Source organism: Zalophus californianus, chromosome 9 (assembly GCF_009762305.2).
Source record: "Zalophus californianus isolate mZalCal1 chromosome 9, mZalCal1.pri.v2, whole genome shotgun sequence".
NCBI lineage: Eukaryota > Metazoa > Chordata > Mammalia > Carnivora > Otariidae > Zalophus > Zalophus californianus.
This window is the reverse complement of record NC_045603.1, coordinates 12420593-12439226: the sequence shown is the minus strand read 5'-3', so window position 1 is coordinate 12439226 and position 18634 is coordinate 12420593. Positions and strand designations below refer to the sequence as shown.

The window sequence follows — 18634 nt, the reverse complement described above, 5'->3', positions numbered from 1 at the left end:
AGCCGGACACTCAACTGACTGTGCCGCCCAGGCGCCCGATTTGGTCATTTCTTCGAGTCCCATATTTTTATAGGCTCTCATGAGTACAAAATTAAATTTGTTTTTCTCCAGTAAATCTGTTTTATGTCCATGTAATTATTAAATCAGCCTAAGAACCTATAAGGAAAGAAAGGAAACGTTTTTCTCCCCTACAAGAGACCGATACACCTGGCCTCAAGTCCCAGGGAGCTATGTGACTGCAGGTGGGGAGTTCAACCCGGCTAAGCCTCATTGGTTAAATCTGTTGTGCTTGCCCGCCATATGCTGGGCTCTGGGCCTAGAGAGTGGATCCCGTGCAGTCCTCACTGCCTTCATGGAGCTCACGGTTGGAATGGAGGGCGGCTGGGGCACAGGAAGCTCAGGGAGGGGCTTATAAGGTGAGCAGGAGAAACTTTAGGAAAGCTGGGCTCAGTCTGTTTTACAACTTTATTTTTTTGTTGTTATTGAGATATAATTGACACAAACCCTACATACTTAAAGTATATAATTTGATGAGTTTTTTTTTTAAGATTTTATTTATTTGAGAGAAAGAGTGTGTGTGTGTGTGAGAGAGAGAGAGAGAGAGCACAAGCAGGGGGAGCAGCAGACAGAGGGAGAAGCAGGCTCCTCACCGAGAAGGGAGCCCGATGCGGGACTCGATCCCAGGACCCCAGGATCATGACCTGAGCCGAAGGCAGACGCCCAGCCGACTGAGCCACCCAGATGCCCCTTAATTTGATGAGTTTTGACGTAAGTATACCTGTGAAGCCATCTCCACAATCAAGATCATGACTGTATTCACTACTCCCAGAAGTTTCCTCACAGTCCTTTGTTTTTTGCTGTTTTGTTTTGTTTTTAAAGATGTTATTGAGAGAGAGAGAGATTGAGTGTGTGTGTGTTTGTGTGCACACGCACATGAGCGGGGGTGGGGGAGCAGAAGGAGAGAGAGAGAATCTCAAGCCGACTCCATGCTGAGCACTGAGCCCGACCTCATGGTCCTCTGTAATCTTTGTAATCTCCCCTCCAACTAGGTAACCACTGATCTGACGAGATTAGCTTGCATTTCCCCGAATTTTGTAAAATCCTGTATTCGTTTTATATATAATTTTACATAAATGTAATGAGACAGTAAGAAGTTTTTTCTTTTAATCTGGCTTCCATTGCTCAGTATTATTATTTCGAGATTCCTGTGTCTTGTTGCATGGAACAATGGTTCTTCCTCTTCACTGCTGGGAATCCAGTGTATGTTTATACCACAGTTGTTTCTCCATTCACCTGCTGATGGACATATATGGGTTGTTTCCAGTTTGGGACTATTAGCAATAAAGCCACTGTGAACATAGGTATACAAGTCTTTGTGATGAAACACGCTTTTATTTCTCGTGGGTAAATACCCAGGGGTGGAATGCCTGGGTTGTATGGCAGGTGTTTGTTTGGTCTCTGAAGAAATTGCCAACTCTTTTCAAAAGTGGCTGTACTGTAGGAGAGGTAGTTTCCTCTACCCTCCTAGGTTCTGGAGGCAGGGCCCTAGAAATCAAAATGACAAAGACAAATTAACAGGCAACAGTTGATTAACACATGTAGCACACACGCACGGGGGAGAAACAGTGATGAGTAACTGAAAAGAGTCCAGGAACTGGGGCTTACATAGCCTCTCAACAAAGAATAATGCAGCCGAGGCACGGGGACACCCCGCACAGTTGAAAATCCATGATAAGTTTTGACTCCCCAAACACTTAACTACGGTATCAGGTTAAGATCCCTTCCAGACCCCCCAGCAGAAGGTGAAAGTTCTGGTTGCTTTACAGTCACAACAGGGCGGGGGTAGTCTTTTTATTTTTAGCCATTCAAATAGGTGTGTAGTGCTATCTCATTGTACTTTGAATTTCCCCGATGATAGATAAACTTGAACATCTTGCCATGCACTTAGTTAGCATCCATATATTTCTTTTGATGGATTGTCCGTTCAAACTTTTTACCCATTTTAAAAATTAACTTATTTGCCTTCTTAACATTGAATCGTACAAGTTCTTTACGTATTCCAGAGACGCAGGACACGTCCTTTGTCGGATATATGTTTGCAAATAATTTCTCCTAGTCTCTAGCTCGCCTTTTATGTTTTATAACAGTGTCATTTGAAGAGCAAAAGTCCATTTTGATAAGGTCCCGCCGATTAATATTTTTTCTTTTACATTTTGTGCTTTTAGTGTCGTATTTGAAAAATCTGCCAATCTAAGGTCCCTGAGATTTTCCTTTATGATTTATTCTATATTTTTTAAAAGATTTTATTTTGTTTTATTTTTAAAGATTTTATTTATTTGAGAGAGAGAGAATGAGAGATAGAGAGCACGAGAGGGAAGAGGGTCAGAGGGAGAAGCAGACTCCCCGCTGAGCGGGGAGCCCGATGCGGGACTCGATCCCGGGACTCCAGGATCGTGACCTGAGCCGAAGGCAGTCGCTTAACCAACTGAGCCACCCAGGCGCCCCTTAAAGATTTTATTTATTTATTTGACAGAGAGAGAGAGAGACAGCGAGAGAGGGAACACAAGCAGGGGGAGTGGGAGAGGCAGGCTTCCCGCGGAGCAGGGAGTCTGATGCGGGGCTCGATCCCAGGACCCTGGGATCATGACCTGAGCCGAAGGCAGACGCTTAACGACCGAGCCACTCAGGTGCCCCGATTTATTCTTTATTTTTATAGGCTTCGCTCTTTTTTTTTTTTTTTCTAAGATTTTATTTATTTATTTGACAGAGAGAGAGACACAACGAGAGAAGGAACACAAGCAGGGGGAGAAGGAGAAGCAGGCTTCCTGCGGAGCCTGATGCCTGATGCGGGGCTTGTTCCCAGGACCCTGGGACCATGACCTGAGCCTAAGGCAGACGCTTAACGACTGAGCCACCCAGGCGCCCCTATAGGCTTCACTCTTTCATTGAGATCTATTATCTGTTTCCGGGCTGAGTCTTGAAAAATGAAGAGCTTGACAAAGGAGCACGAGAGGGGGATGTGTATTCTAGGTGGGAGGGACCACCCTGAGCAAAGGGCCAGAGGGGTGTGTGCCTGGATAGTTGGGAGGGGGTATTTCTGAGAGTGGCATGCAAGGTGTGAGGGAGCAGGTGGGGTGAGGCCCTCCTGCTGGACAGGTGGCCAGGGCCCAGGGCGGAGGGCCAGGTGTGCCAGGCAAAGGAGCTTGCATGTTATGCCAAGGGCAGTGGGAGCTAGTGAAGGGTGTTGACCAGAAAGGGGTGATGTGGTCACAGTCACCTTATCTGCAAAACCCAGGGCCGGAGGAGTGAAGGAGGTAAGGAGCCAAAGGTGTTCCACTGGCAGGTTGGAAGCTGCTATTCGCTCCCCAGCCCTTGCAGGAGGCTGATGATAAGCTCCCCGAATTAAATGTTAACATTTCCTGGTGACTATTTGTCCTACTGCTTTTGGGAGCTCTTTTTTTTTTTTTTTTTTTTTTTAAGATTTTATTTGACACAGAGAGAGCGAGCACAAGTAGGCAGAGCGGCAGGCAGAGGGAGAGGGAGAAGCAGACTCCCCACTGGTCAGGGAGCCCAATGCGGGGCTCGATCCCAGGACCCTGGGATCACGACCTGAGCAGAAGGCAGACATTTAACTGACTGAGCCACCCAGGCGCCCCTTGGGAGCTCTTTTATTACTGTTAAAAAACAAGATTCAACTGAGTACATTTCAAGATCAAATTGGCTTTATTGGTGATTTGGGAATCGGGCAGTATCCCACCTAGCAATCCCTGAACACCATCCAGCCCAGGCCAGCCTCCCCGTGTCCCCCAGCCTCAGCTGGGGTCTCACCTCTGTTTTTCACCATCGGAGCCTTGGGAGACGGCAGCGCCTGTCCTCCGTCCAAAACCACTTCTGTTTTTCAGGCAAGCGATGGGCGGTGCCAGCCGAGTGCTGAGTCCAGATTTCCACATTCCCCTCAAGCAACTGCGTTTCTGCTGAGTCACGGTTGGGAGGGGGGCTCGCAGAGACAAAAGGGAAGGAAGGCGGATTTTGCTGAGTCACCGGCGACTTCCTCAGCCTCCCTCTGAGCCGTCTCGGTGAAAGGGCAGCTTTCACAGCAGTCTGGAAGAAGAGAAGCTTCCAGAAAAGAGCAGAAGCCTCCAGTTTATCTCTGGTCTTTGCACGTTGTTTGCAAAGCCCTGTCCCAGGCATCTCAAAGGCCGTTTGTCCCAGACTGCACCGCTGAGCATCCCCCGTGGCAGTAAACTGGCAATTCCAAGTTCTCTGGGACTCCTCTCCATCCTCACTCCCACTTCCTATTCTTCTGACATTCTTGATGGCTCTGCCTTTAGAACGCGGAGGTCCTAGGCTGCTTCTCAGCCTGTCCTGTCCGAGCCCTGGATTATGGTGATGGGCAGCCTTCTGCCCCTCAGCATCCACAGCGATCCATCTCAAGTGAGACCTCCCTCTCTCTGCTGCCGGGTTTGTCCCACCTGCGGGCCTCGGTCCTGCCTCTCCCTGGCTGCCTGGAACAACTTTCTTCCCACACCTCCTAGCCTGTGAGTCCACCCTGACCTGACCCTGATTGAACACTGCAATTCCTGAGTCCTCCTGACCCTACATCAGACTTCTCCTGCCCTGTTTCCTCTGCCTCTCAGCACGGAAAGCTCTCAACCTTTAGGACTCCTGTGAATAGATTGGGCCCACCCAGAGAATCCAGCAGGATTTCCCCCACTTTGAAGTCTGCAATCTTCATGACAGATGCAGAGGGCAATGAGCGTATTCAACCAGTCACATAACCTAGTCCCAGGTTCCAGGTATTAGGGCATGGGCATCTCCCGGGGGGGGGGGGCGGGGGCTGTGATTCTGCCCACCACAGAGGAACTCCCACCTCCTGGGTTTGGTGAGGATGAAATGAGACCATGCTGGGAAGAATGCCTGGCTGACAGCAGACCTCTGGATTCCTTCCCGGTTTCTACCCACATTTGTGCCCCCTGCCCCCCGTTCCAGATCATTTTCCCTTGGTCCCAGACTCCTTCTATTAGGATCCTGAGCACACAGACTCTGTCAAGGTGGGCTTCCAACCTCTTCAGCTTTGTATCTCTAGCACTCGTATGAAACGGGCCCATTCTAGCCACTCAAGCATTTGACCCCCGGGAGGAAGGTGTGGAGAAGAGGGGGTGGGTCCTCCGAGGGAATCAAGCTCTCATGGTGGAATGCCCCACGTCATGCTGGGAGGTGACAGAAGGGAGCAGTTGAGGAGGAACTCCCAGGGTCTATCCATCTGTGTCCTGCTTCCCAAAGCTGAGGCTCTGTTCCCCATATGAGGAAGGCAGGCCTCGAGGGGGGCCATCCTCCTTTATTGTTGCTGTTGTAAAAATTCTCACAAACATAGCGGCTTAAAACGACACATGTTTATTCTCCGGAGAGCCGGAGGTTGGAAGTCCTGAAACAGGTCAGCAGGGGTGCTTCTTCTGGAGTTTTAGGGGAGAATCCACTTCCTCACATTTTCCAACTTCTAGAAGCTGTCTGCTCTCCTTGGCTCATGGCCCCCGACTCCATTGTTCAACACTAGCATCTTCCAGTCTTGGAGTCCTGTTTCTCTTGTCATGTCCCGTTCTGTATCTGTCACCCTGCAGCCTCCCTCTTAGAAGGATTTCGGTAATTACATTAGGCCTACGAGGATAATCCGGGATAATCTCCCCATCTCAAGATCCTTAAATTAACCACATCTGCCAAATCCTTGTTACCTCATAATGGAACATAGTCAAAGGTTCTGGGGATTCGGATGCGGACATCCTTGAGGGGAGGGGGCGGTGCATTATTCAGCTTACCACAGGAGGAGAAAGAATACCATTTGGATCTTTCCAGTTGCTTGAGGGCAGGGAAGGGGAAGTCAGGAAGCTGAATCAGCACGCGGAAGGACCGCAAACTCAACACTGGGACAGAGGAAAGAGCCAGATCAGCTCTGACCCAGCCTCCTCGGCCCCGGGGTTGTCGGTGTGTGGGGTCTGTTCTGGTCAAGGCGGGGGCTCTTAGGGCAGCAGTTAGAATGAGAAGCAAGCCTGGACTGGGAGCCAGGAACCCGTGGTCACTGAAGGCTCTGTGTTGTCCTACGGGGCAAGTCAGTCCCCACTAGGGCCCTCTGCTCCCCCATGTTAGATAAGAAGGAATCAGATCACACAAGCATTGCTTTCTGGGGTTCCTGAATTGACAGGCTCTGGATGTGCTCAGGGAAGTTTTCAGACCTTGGCACCCTTATCCCCCAAATTCCTGGGGCACAGATGTGCCCCTCTGTGACAGGACATGTGGCATGTGGCGAGGCGGGGGGGGGGTGTGTGTGTCAGGAGCATGGGCTCTGGCTGCAAAGCACTGTAGTTGGAATCCCAGCTCTGCTGTTACTAGCTGTGTGACTTGAGAAAGCTATTACCCTCTCTGTGCCGTAGTGTCTATGTGGACAAAATGGAGATGAAACTGACAATAACCTGGAAGTCCGATGTCAGGATTAAATGAAATCCTGCACTTAAAGCGTCTGCCCATGGAAAGTGGTCCATAAAATTGGGCTAAGATTGCAGTTTGTAACTTGATTCCAGCCCTTTCGGGGCAGCCTAGGGATATTATCATGTTTACCAGAAAAATCTTGTGGTTTATCTATTCATTCTTTCCAATCAATCAGTGCAGACCAGTCAGCTACCTGCCAGGCATTGTTCCAGGCTCCAGGATTTACAGAACAAAGCAAAGTCCCTGCCCTCCAGGAAACTTGCATTCTAATGAGGCCATTGGTTTCTAATAGCCCTCATTTCTAGAAAATCCTTGGCAACACTTCTTTTTTTTTTTTTAAGATTTTATTTATTTATTTGAGGGTGCCTGGGTGGCTCGGATGATTAAGCATCTGCCTTCGGCTCAGGTCATGATCCCAGGGTCCTGGGATCGAGTCCCGCATCAGGCTCCCTGCTCCTTGGGAGCCTGCTTCTCCCTCTGCCTCTCTCTCTGTGTCTCTGTCTCTCATGAATAAATAAATAAAAAGTTTTAAAAAAAAGATTTTAGGGCGCCTGGGTGGCTCAGTTGGTTGAGCGACTGCCTTCGGCTCAGGTCATGATCCTGGAGTCCCGGGATCGAGTCCCATATCGGGCTTCCTGCTCAGCGGGGAGTCTGCTTCTCCCTCTGACCCTCTTCCCTCTCGTGCTCTCTATCTCTCATTCTCTCTCTCTCAAATAAATAAATAAAATCTTTAAAAAAAAAAAATTAAAAAAAAGATTTTATTTATTTATTTGAAAGAGAGCACAAGTAGGGGGGAGGGCGGAGCACTCCCTGCTGAGCAGGGAACCTGAGGTAGGGCTGGATCCCAGGATCCTGGGATCATGACCTGAGCCAAAGGCAGACGCTTAACCAACTGAGCCACCCAGGTGCCCGTTGACAACTCTTTTTTTTTTTCAAATCTTCTAGTAGCTACAGCTTTACTTCTGACCTCTGTGAATCTTGTCATCTCTGGGAGAGGACACCTCACCTTGAAGTTTTAAAAATCTTTGTCCCAGACTGGGTTCAAAACCTTAACTTCCTCTGCCTTAGTTTTCTCGTTTGTAAAATGGGAATAATAATACCAACCTTATGGGGTAATTGTGCGGATTAATTGAGCTAATGCATGAGTGTTTAAATAGTAGCTGGTGCACAGTCGGGGCTCGGTGGATATTAGCTATTAGTATGGTAACCATTGTTCACAGAAACAGAGGTGGTGCTATAGTTTATAGACTAAACTTCTTGACCCAGCCCCTCTATCTGGAAGGCTCAGCAACCTCCCGATCGCCAGATTGATTTGGTGACTGACACTCAGGTAAGTGACCCTGCAAGAGGGTGGCTCAAGGGCCAGAACTCTGACCTCGGATTAGATGCACCCACTGCCCACTTCTTGAAGACTGTCTCCAAGCGTCAGGGCCTCCTAGACACACGAGGATGGAAGGAACAGCAGGACTCAGCCACCACAGTCCCCCAGTTGGGGAATCCATGCTTGACAGACCATGCTCAAGCCTGTACTTGCATTTTTTCAGATGTGGGGCACTTGCTACCTCCGTTTCCAAACAGCATCCCTGTCCTGAGCCAAAGTCACCTTTTTATAATTTGTTTTTTGTTTGTGTTTCTGTATTTTAACTTAGAATCCAGAATGGTGGCATTGGGACAGGACTTCAGGAATCATCCAGTTTTCTCACCTGGGCTCACCCAGGGACCTGCTGTCCCCCAGTCCTAAGTGATGGATCTCCTGCAGACCTAGTTCAATAGTGGCCCAGAAAGGGCCGGCTCTGTGAAGAGAGGAGTCAGCAGTGACAAGTTCTGGAAGAGCGCCCTAGGCATGCAAGCAGGGAAGTAGTTTGTGTGCCGGGCATGGCTCTCAGGTTGCGTGTGCACCAAGTGCTATGACAGCTTTGGAGGAGGAAGGCAGAGTTCAACTCACTCCCAGGTTTGGGTCCCAGTTTCCTGCTTTATGTGTGACCCCGGGAACGCCACGTCATCACCCCCTGCCTCAGTTTCCCCGTCTGTAAAATGGTAGTGATCTACCCCAGAGAATAGTTGTAGGGAGGAACCATAAACACAATACAGTCTCTAACACTTAGTAGGTGCTCCAAAAAAAAAAACAGGTCCTAATTGTACATATAGAGTGAGAATTAGGACGCAGGCTGTCAGCGCAGGGTCCGCTGGGGTGAGGTGACGTCTAGGGAGCGCAGGCTCGCAGCACGGGGAGGAGGGGACAGCAGGCAGGGTCTGGGGCTCGTACGTCCCGGCCGTTGCCCACTAGCCTCCCAGCTTTCTGGACCTTTCAGAATCCCAAGGTGCGCAAGTCCCGTCCTGCCATGGGGGCCTCTGGAAGGGACGAAATCACACAGCCGCTCAGATTTCCACAGGAGGTTTGCTTTTTTTTTTTTTTTTAAGCGTCCTGTTTTAAATTGCTTTGTTTTCTTTGGGTCATATGACCGCTCCCCCTCCGCCCCCGCTGGCCCGGGGCGGGCGCGGCGCGGGTGTTGCAACGTCTGGCCGAATGTGGGGATCAGCTGCTGACCGCCACCACGTGACCCGCCGCTGGGATAAATGGACGGCGCGGCCGCGCTCGGCACAGTCACTCTCGCACGTCCTTCTGCGCGTCTGGACACGTCGGAGCCCGCACCGGAGCCCGTACCGAGCGCCGGCCGGATGGAGCGCCCGCAGCCCGACAGGCAAGCGCGGGGCGCGGGGCGCGGGGAATCGGTCTCTCCCGGGAGGGCAGCCCCTGCCGTGCCGCCTAGCTGTGGTCTGCAGCCCCTCTCCGAGACAGAGCCGGGAAGCCTCTTCTCTGAGTTCCCTTGGGCTTTGGACTAAGGAGGAGCCCGGTTTCGGTCCTGTCCGGTGGGGGGTGATTAGAGGGATGAAAGGTGATTTACACGTCTGACTCCCTGGCACAGGGCTGGTAACCAGATGGGAGTGTCCCTATGGTTTTTTTTTTTTTTTTTGTACTTTTTGATTTAATGTCCTTGGAGGTGCTGTCTGCTTAATCTAGAATCCCTGGGGCTGCCGAGGAGCCTGGGTGACAGTGGCTCGTTCTCTTGCCAGAGCCCCCTGGTGGCCACATCCTCCTCTTACTAGCGGTCCAGCACCTGAACCAGACACCACTGTGGCTGTCCTGTCCCCATTTTACAGATGAGCACTGCACAATTTAGGGAGGCAAGAAGCCCAAGGCCCCCTGGCTAGCAGGTGTCCAAGCTGGGATTTGAACCACAGTCTGTCCACCTCCAAGTCTGGCCCCTTCCCTTCTCCCAAGAGTTTGATGAGTATGTATAGAACCACGGTGATGTTTCTGGAAGGAGTACGGGAGAGAAAAGAGAAATGACAATTCTGCAGGAGGTGGAGACGGACATGGGGCAGAAATACTCTCAGGGACTTTTTTCTTTGAGTAAAACAGAGTTTTGCAGATTTTTTAACCCAAGTGCTTTTATGATGAGCGTAACATTATAGGGGATTTGAGTGTGAAATGTCAATAGAATAGATGAATTAAATTTGGGTCTAAAGCCAATCAAAGCAATTATGATATGAAATATGAATGTTCTTATAAAATATGAATGTTCATATGAAATATGACCGTTCATACTGCCGGGGCTACTTCTCCCTGGGTGTTGCAAACCTCCCCCCAAACAATAACTGGTACCAGGATTTCCCAATTGGTCATATGACTTGGAGCATGTTGATGGGGCTGCATCCTAAGGTAGTTAGGAACCTTGCCTGTGTATCAGATGGCGGGATGGACTTATTTCTGCAGAGAAGCCTGATACCACTCAAAGGCCTGCTGATGGGCAGGTGGCATCCTCAGAAACTCAGCGTTGGGAGGAACCTTGCTCGGAGCCATCCGTGTTCACCCACCCTCACTCCCTCCCTCCCTCCCTCCCTCCCTCCCTCCCTCCCTTCTGCAGCATGCCCCAGGATTTGTCAGAGGCCCTGAAGGAGGCCACCAAGGAGGTGCACATCCAGGCGGAGAATGCCGAGTTCATGAAGAACTTCCAGAAGGGCCAGGTGACCCAAAAAGGCTTTAAGGTATGTGGCCTGGTGGGACCAGCACCGCTGGAGGGTGTGACGGGTGTGAGTGTGTCCGAGGTGCTCAGGCCAGTGGTTTAAGTGGGGATTGGGACCAGGGATGCTGAGGGACCAGAGGGGCATGTCCAAGGGAATCATGTTGCAGATGACATTGAGGCTTAAAGAGGGCAGGTGACCTACTCAAGGTCACGTAGCAAGTTCACAGCCTGCCATGTAGTGCCGTGGAGGGGCTAGGGTAGTAGAGCCAGTTCCTGAGCCCCTGTTCTGTGCTGGGCATTTTACGCACTCCATCTCTAATCTGTGCCTCAGCTCTGGGTAAGGAAGATGAGGAAGGGCAGGCTCAGAGAGGTGAAGGAGCTAGCGGAAGGTCACACAGCCAGCAGGTAAATGGGAAAGGCTGCAATCAGACCAAGGCTGGTTTCCCTTCAAAGCTAGTGCTCCTGACCTAATTCTGATGTGCCTCTGAATTCAGGTAAGGGGTGGCATGTGTTCGAGGCCGAGCACAACCACTGGCTCACAGGAAGATTGTGGGCATCTCCTCTGTGAAGTGGGATTTCGACAGCAGGGTCTTCCTAAGCACCCGCTCTCTGCTAGGCACGGATTTTGCTGTTTCCCAGCACGGCTGAGGAATTCATGCAAATAGAAGGCGAGCGCTCGAAGAATCGGGCAGGTGTCAGGTGTTCAGACATCAGTGCGAGGAGAGGCTTGTTCAGGTTGAACAGAAGGTGCTGGGGTGGGGAGCTCTATCCCCTGACTCCTGACACCCCTCCCTCCCTTTTGCGGCCTGCACCCTCCCCCCACTTCCAGTCGGAGAGATGCTTCGGTGACACGTGTCATACGGTTCCAGGGGGTCAGGCCCTTGGCTGCCACGTCTAGTCTTGGCTTCCTCTCCCCGTCGTCCACCCCCCCCCAAGAAGATGGCATATACCCAGTTGTTGGACTGTGGCTGCGGGCCAGCAGGATCCAGGGAGGTGACTGCCGGAGTATCCCATCCCCAGACACTGGGACTTTGGATCTTGCCTCTAAGCCACTGAGTCCAAAGTGGGCACGAAGATCCGGGAGAGAACCCCATGCTCACGTAGAGGATGCTGATGGAGGGGGGCATTTATCACCACAGCTTCGGAACTGAGGGCCAAGTGCCAGCCTCTGTCTAGTACTTGACCTGTGTCACCCTCCTTGACTCTCACGTCAGCCCCCTTTAGGACATCGTTGTCCCCTTTGGCAGGGGAGGGGACCAGGGCTTGACGGGACAGTCGCTCAGACCTTCCATGACCCAGAGAGGGCAGGTGGCTTACCCAGGGTCACACAGCCCAGGGAGCTGAGGTTAGAACCAGGTTGGCACACTCGATAACCCAGGCTGTTTTGTATCTGGCTGCCTGGCTTTCTGCCCCATTGAGAAGGTTCATGGCTCAGAAATAAGTCGGAAACCTCAACCAGTGGTCCTCCTTCAAACTCAGACTAGAGTATTAATGTGTAACGGGAGATTCCCAAGCCAAGGTGTGCTGAGCCGGTCCCCCCAGCCCAGCCTCTGGAGGTGGTGGGGTTCAGAGTGGGTCTCAGGGAAGGAGAATCGGAGGTCAAAGTCCAGAGGGGCTGGGAGGCTCCCCGGAAGGCGTTCATTCAGGTCCTCCCTTGCTCCAGAGCTGTGCTGGCTCCTAGCAACGCCTCGGCCTGACTCCAGTTTTCATTTCTTGCTCCTGTGAGGTCTCACCGTCTCCTACGTTCTCCAAGCCTAGTTTCCTTTTCCGTAAAGCGGGGATAGCAACTCCTCTGTTGGGGTTTTATAAGGAATAAGTTAGGCTGCACGTTCATCCAGTGGAGTGAAAGGGTTTTCAGTTCCACTGGAGTTGGGGGGGGCGGCAGCAGGCGGGAGCCCAGCCTGGGGAGTCCCCGAGGGTCTCGCTAAGGCAGCCACGAAGAGGCTGGGTGGGGTTCTTGCACGAGGCCAGCAGCCTGACCTACTCGTTTGACCATTTCAGCTGGTGATGGCCTCTCTTTACCACATCTACGTGGCCCTGGAGGAGGAGATCGAGCGCAACCGGGACAACCCGGTCTACGCCCCCCTTTACTTCCCAGAAGAGCTGCACCGCAAGGCTGCCCTGGAGCGGGACATGGCCTTCTGGTACGGAGCGCACTGGCAGGAGGCCATCCCCTACACACAGGCCACACGGCGCTACGTGCGGAGGCTCCAGGACGTGGGGCGCAGGCAGCCGGAGCTGCTGGTAGCCCATGCCTACACCCGCTACCTCGGCGACCTGTCGGGGGGCCAGGTCCTCAAGAAGATCGCTCAGAAGGCCCTGGCCCTGCCCAGCTCCGGGGAGGGCGTGGACTTCTTCACCTTCCCCAACATCGCCAGCCCCACGAAGTTCAAGCAACTCTACCGCTCCCGCATGAACTCTCTGGAGATGACCCCCGAGGTCAGGCAGCGAGTCCTCGAGGAGGCCCAGGCTGCGTTCCTGCTCAACATTCAGGTGAGGGTCTGGCAGCCCAGGGCGGCCGCCGTCCCCCCCGCCCCCGCACCCTCCCTGCACCCCTGCACCCTCCCCCCGACACTCTGGGGATGGTTCTGTGCAGCGGAAGGGGCTGTGGGTTGTGGTGAAGCCAGGCTTTCAGTTCTGCCACTGACTAGCTGGCTGCTCTCGTCTCAGTTGCCCCATCTGTAAAATGGGGCTATAACAGCCCCCGCCTCTTAGAGTTGTTGGGAGGCTCAAGTGAGTTCATACCCATCGAGGCCCGATGGCAGGAGCTGCCACAGGGCCGGCCCTGTTGTGTCAGCTGTGTTCTTTTGGGGATGTGACGGGCACCGCTGTAGCCCTCTGCGACAGCACTCCGCTACAACATTGCCATCGTGTGTGTGTGTGGCCAGGTTGGCATGGCGGGGGGAGGGTCCCAGGCGGTGCAGGCATGGCCAGGACACGGGACAAGGGCATGAACAGGATGCCCTCATGACAGGATGCTGGTTGCCTGCGAGCATGAGGGGAGGAGCAAGCAGGTGACGCAGATGCACCTGTCACATTTTCTCTCAAAAGCTGGGTGACGGGAATGGGACTGCTCAATGTTTTTCTTAACGATTTTGTGAAATCCTCAAGATTTCCTAGCACAACTTAACATACCATCTTCGGCCGGGGCCTAGTGCCATCTCTCACTGGGGCGGGCTCGCGTGTCTTCTGTCTTGTAGCTGTTTGAGGAGCTGCAGGAGCTGCTGAGCCAGGACCCCGAGGACCAGAGCCCCTCGCAGGCCCCGGGGCTGCGCCGGCGTGTTGACAGTGGGGTGCAAGGTGAGGCCTCCCCGCCGGGATGAGCTCTGTGGAAGGCGAGCCCGGGGCCCAGCTGTCTGTCTCTGTTTTCTGAGTATTTTAAGTGAGAAGTAGAGTGCGGGCACAGGGCCCTGGGGCCATCTTTCGGAGTGTGGCTCAGGGCCAGCTGTGCAACCTCAGTCTCTAAAATCAAGGGCGGTCGAGGGCGCCTGGGTGGCTCAGTTGGTTAAGCGACTGCTTTTGGCTCAGGTCATGATCTTGGAGTCCCGGGATCGAGTCCCACATCGGGCTCCCTGCTCGGCAGGGAGTCTGCTTCTCCCTCTGACCCTCTTCCCTCTCGTGCTTTCTATCTCTCACTCTCTGCCTCTCTCAAATAAATAAATAAAATCTTAAAAAAAAAAAAAGAATAAAATCAAGGGCAGTCGACAAGTTCTAGTTCACTGGTTACAAGTACAGACGTGCACACAAAGGACCCTCAGGAGTCATGGGCAGAGCGTGTGTGTGTGTGTGTGTGTGTGTGTGTCAGGAGTCATGGGCAGAGCGTGTGTGTGTGTGTGTGTGTGTGTGTGTGTGGCACACAGGACCCTCAGGAGTCATGGGCAGAGCGTGTGTGTGTGTGTGTGTGTGTGTGTGTGTGTGTGTCAGGAGTCATGGGCAGAGCATGTGTGTGTGTGTGTGTGTGTGTGTGTGTGTGTGTGTGTGTGTGTGTGTGTGTGGCTTGAACTCACGACCCTGAGGTTGTGACCTGAGCTGAGAGCAAGAGTCGGATGCTCAACGGACTGAGCCATCCAGGTGCCCCATGAGCCTCTTAATTTAGATACTTTTTTTCGGCCCTTTCAGGGTTCCTGAGCAGAGACTGCCTGATGTGGGGCAGGGTGGCTGGGAGCGGTCCTAGCTGTTAACCGTGCCATGGGACACCGGGAAGACAAGGAACCCCCCTGGGTCTTATTGCATGTCAGTTCCTCTCTCATGTGCCTCAGAGGGAGACATGTGCTGAGAGAATATCTGGAAAACTTCCAGAAAGACCAAAGTGCTCCACGAAATATACCCTCACTGAGCCTGACACACGGTTGGGCGGGATTGTGGCTCGGCGGTTGGCGGGGGTGAACAAAGAGGTGAAGCCCAGCTGCCTGCTCGGCAGGTTACTGATGCCTTTGCTCCTGGAGCCACCCTCCCCCGCCTGCCCTGTGGCTTCCCCACCTGAGCGGGGACCACGTGGAACCCTCTGTTGGTGGAATTGTGCCTGGGAACATGGGAAGGAGGCCAGTCCTGATGGGATGGGATGAGCTACCTGGTAGGGAGAGGGGTCTTTACCCTCACGCAGTGTGGTCCCCTCGAGTGCTCCTGGAGGGTGTGTTCTCACAATGTGGGCTGGCTGAAAATGGAAAAGTGGACAGCTTGGAGAAGTAGTAAGCTCCCTGTCTTTGGAGGCATCTAAGCAGTGGCCAGAGGGCTCCCCGTCTGCGCTAGCAGAATCCTGGCCTTGAGCAGGGACTGTACTAGAGACTGCTGAGGCCCTTTTGCTGTGTTTTTCTGTGACCTCCCATACCCCCCACCTCTGTCCACCTGTTGGTGACATTGCCCCCTCTCTCTTTCAGACTCGACTCCCACGGAGACTCCCAGAGGGAAGCCCCAGCTCAGCCTTCTCTCCCAGGCACCGCTCCTCCGATGGGTCCTTACGCTCAGCTTCCTGGTGGCAACGGTTGCTGTGGGGCTTTATGTCATGTGAATGCAAGGGCGCTGGCTCCTTACACTGTGAGCTGTGTCCAGTGGAGGGCCTGCTTTCTGGAGAAGGCATCTCTCTTGGCTGGCTTCCTTACCTTAGACATGGGGGGCTGTCTGTGCCCCCCACCCTCTCCCTGCATCCCTGTCTTTGGAAAGAGAGTCTGTGACATCATCTTCCCCAACCAAAAGCACATCCAGCTCACTGACATGAACTTCCAAAGTGGGATGAGCATCCTGCCTGGCCCCTCAGCACTCCCAGTTCCTGCAGCAGAGCCCAGAAGACATGGCCAGAAGTGGCAGCTCTCTTGAACCTCCAAATGCCCTGGGTTCACGGTCTCCTTGACATGCCATGACCGCCTCTCTGTGGGCCATGGCAAGTTTCATATAAATGTGCAACGATGTTGTGTCTTGTGTTTGTCTTGTTTTTTTTGGAGCCACTCTTTGTTACTGGCTCCACCTGAACTGTGGTATTTTGTTGTGTTCTGTTTTTATAGCAGAGTTGGGGGGAGTTTTGGGGGTGGGGTTGGGAGGGAGGTGTTTAACAACACTGTGGCCTTGGCCTCTAACTTTTGCGTGAAATAATAAACTCCAGTGCCTGATAGTAACTGGAAGTGTTTTTCTTGGGCTCTTGTTACCCTTGGGGAGCTGAACGTTTCCCTGCTTGTCTCTTGAATGCCTGGTGGGGAGCAGGGGTGAAGTGGTGGTGGAAGGGACTGGTTTCGGATGTTGGTCTCCGTCCTGAGAATGTGGGGGGTGAGCTTTGGGCAGCTGGTGTGTGAATCTTTGTGTTGAACCTTGTTTGATGCAAGACTCAGCTTTACTGAGGATGGCATTGCCCTGTTAGGCTCAAATGAGCCGATTCTGGGATACAATTTACTTAGTGGATGCAGTGAATCTTTGGGACTCCAGTGAGATCCCTGGGTTCCAATCCTTCCACTCTGCTTTGTAGCTCTGCCTTTGAGGTTAGTTATTAACCTCTCTGGGGCTCAGTTCTGTCACCTGTAACGTGAATACAGCGAGACCTATCTCACCTGCCTGTCTTGAGAAGCAAATGAGATGCAGGTAAAATGCCAACACTGGACCACATGAGCTCCTATTATGAAAGGGTGATCGGGGGTTTGTGATTTTTGCTAAGTGATTTTTGTGCTGTGTGTGTGAGTCACTTCCCCTATGTCCCCTCATTTAATGCTCACAGCAAACCCGTGAGGGGTGCTACCACTCGGGGGGGCAGGAAGGATGTAAACCAGATCTGTGCAGCTCTAAAACCCACGTTCCCCCCCACCCCACCCCCGGCCTAAGTCATGAAAGCCACTGAAATATTAATAGTGCAGCTTCCCAATCTGGGCAAGTGAAAACCCCTCCCTGAAGGTGGGAAAGCAGAAGAGAAAGTGTTTCCTTAACACCACTAGTACCTGAGAACTGGGAGTCAGGAGAACTTTGTGCCCAGTCCTGGCTTTGTCACCAAGCCTGGAACCTTGGACAAGTCACTCGTCTCCTTTTGTTCACTGGCAAAATGAAAATAATACACCTACCTCCCACAGCCGGTGGAGGGCCCAGGGGTATCTAAATGCCAGTGCATGGATGGTGGTGTCAGAATCACTGGGGGATCTTGGGCCCCACCCGGAGAGGTTCTGAGCCTGGAGACCTGGGGCAGGACTCTGGAATCCTGTTTGTGAAAAGTTCCCTGAGAGATTCCAAAGTGCAACCAGGCCCAGGAGCCACAGTTTATGAGATTCTGTTGGCCAAGAGCAGGCATTCGAATGGCTGTAGCTCTTCCCACCCTAAGCCTACTTCCCAGCTTTCTGTGAAAGGGACATCAGTGTTCATTACTTGTAGTGATAAAGGAGGGAGGGGAGAGACAGAGAAACAAATCACCTTGATTCTACTTACAGGAAGATGGCCCAATAGTCTGTATTCTATTCATACTATGGAGAATCAGCTGTTAAATACGATGAGTTGGGCACCTGGCTGGCTCAGTCCCCAAAGCATGCAACTCTTCATTTCGGGATCCTGAGTTCGAGTGCCACGTTGGGTGCAGAGAATACTAAAAAATAAAGATTTTATTTATTTATTTGACAGAGAGAGACACAGCGAGAGAGGGAACACAAGCAGGGGGAGTGGGAGAGGGAGAAGCAGGCTTCCCGCGGAGCAGGGAGCCCGGTGCGGGGCTCGATCCCAGGACCCTGGGATCATGACCTGAGCTGAAGGCAGAGGCTTAACGACTGAGCCACCCAGGCGCCCCAATACTAAAAAAATAAAAAAATAAAAAAAATAGAATGAGTTAAGTCTGTTCTGTCCTCAGAGGAACCTCCATGAAGTATTAATGAGAAAAGCAAGTGTCAGACTCATTTGTGTTTTATACACTGTAAAAAATACATGTTATTTTACATACTCCGCGGGAATGTTTCCATGACTGTGGCAAAGGGGATAAAAAATTTCCAGTTGTTCCTCCTCGACAGTGGGAATGGAAAAGAAGGGAAGAGAGATTATGCTGCTGGAGAACGCCGAGTTTTGCCAAATCTGTTTTTCAAGCTAGGCTGGGTATCTGGTCGTGAATTTTCGCAAATTTTAAGCATTGCCAAGGGATGAGAAATCTACAACGAAAAAAGGTATCACCCTTTGGGTCTAAGAAAACATCCTTGAGTCGCAAGGATGGGACGATTTCGGGCCCAGCGTTGACTTATTTCTGACATCTCCAACGTCAGGAGGGTGTGTGACAGGGAGGGCTGGGCGCAGAGGGCAGCGGGCTCCCGCCGGGTGCGACGACGGCTTTTGGAACCCCCAGATCTTCCTGGCCCTGGCTCTGCAGGCGGTCATTTTCCCAGAAGACTTGTAAAAAGGCTCGAGGGGTGTACACGGGAAGCCCTCGCACGCACTCGCCGCCCGGGCCGGAAGGCTTCCCCGCCGCCATCTTTGCGCCCGCCGCGCCGCCGCTTCCTCCCGGGGCAGAAGTTTCGCGCCAAATTGTCCGGCCTGCAAAATGGAGCCCGGAAGGAGGCCAGGGGCATGACGTCATGCGCCCCGCAGCCAATCCGCTCCGGTGGCCTGCCCGGGAGGCGGTGCTCGCGGGCGCAGAGCGGTCCAATCGCTGGCTGCGGGACCCCGGCGAGCCAATCGGGGCG

The 18634-nt window shown here is 52.6% G+C and overlaps 1 protein-coding gene across 1 annotated transcript; it reads left to right on the top strand.

Annotated features, from left to right (window-relative positions):
* The first annotated feature begins 9029 nt into the window (after window positions 1-9029).
* On the top strand, window positions 9030-16102 carry HMOX1 (heme oxygenase 1). Its single transcript, XM_027595605.1, has 5 exons — window positions 9030-9182; window positions 10410-10530; window positions 12510-13001; window positions 13709-13808; window positions 15386-16102. Exons 1-5 carry the CDS (start codon window positions 9058-9060, stop codon window positions 15514-15516), a joined length of 969 nt encoding a protein of 322 aa, XP_027451406.1. The 5' UTR covers window positions 9030-9057; the 3' UTR covers window positions 15517-16102.
* Window positions 16103-18634: the final 2532 nt, after the last annotated feature.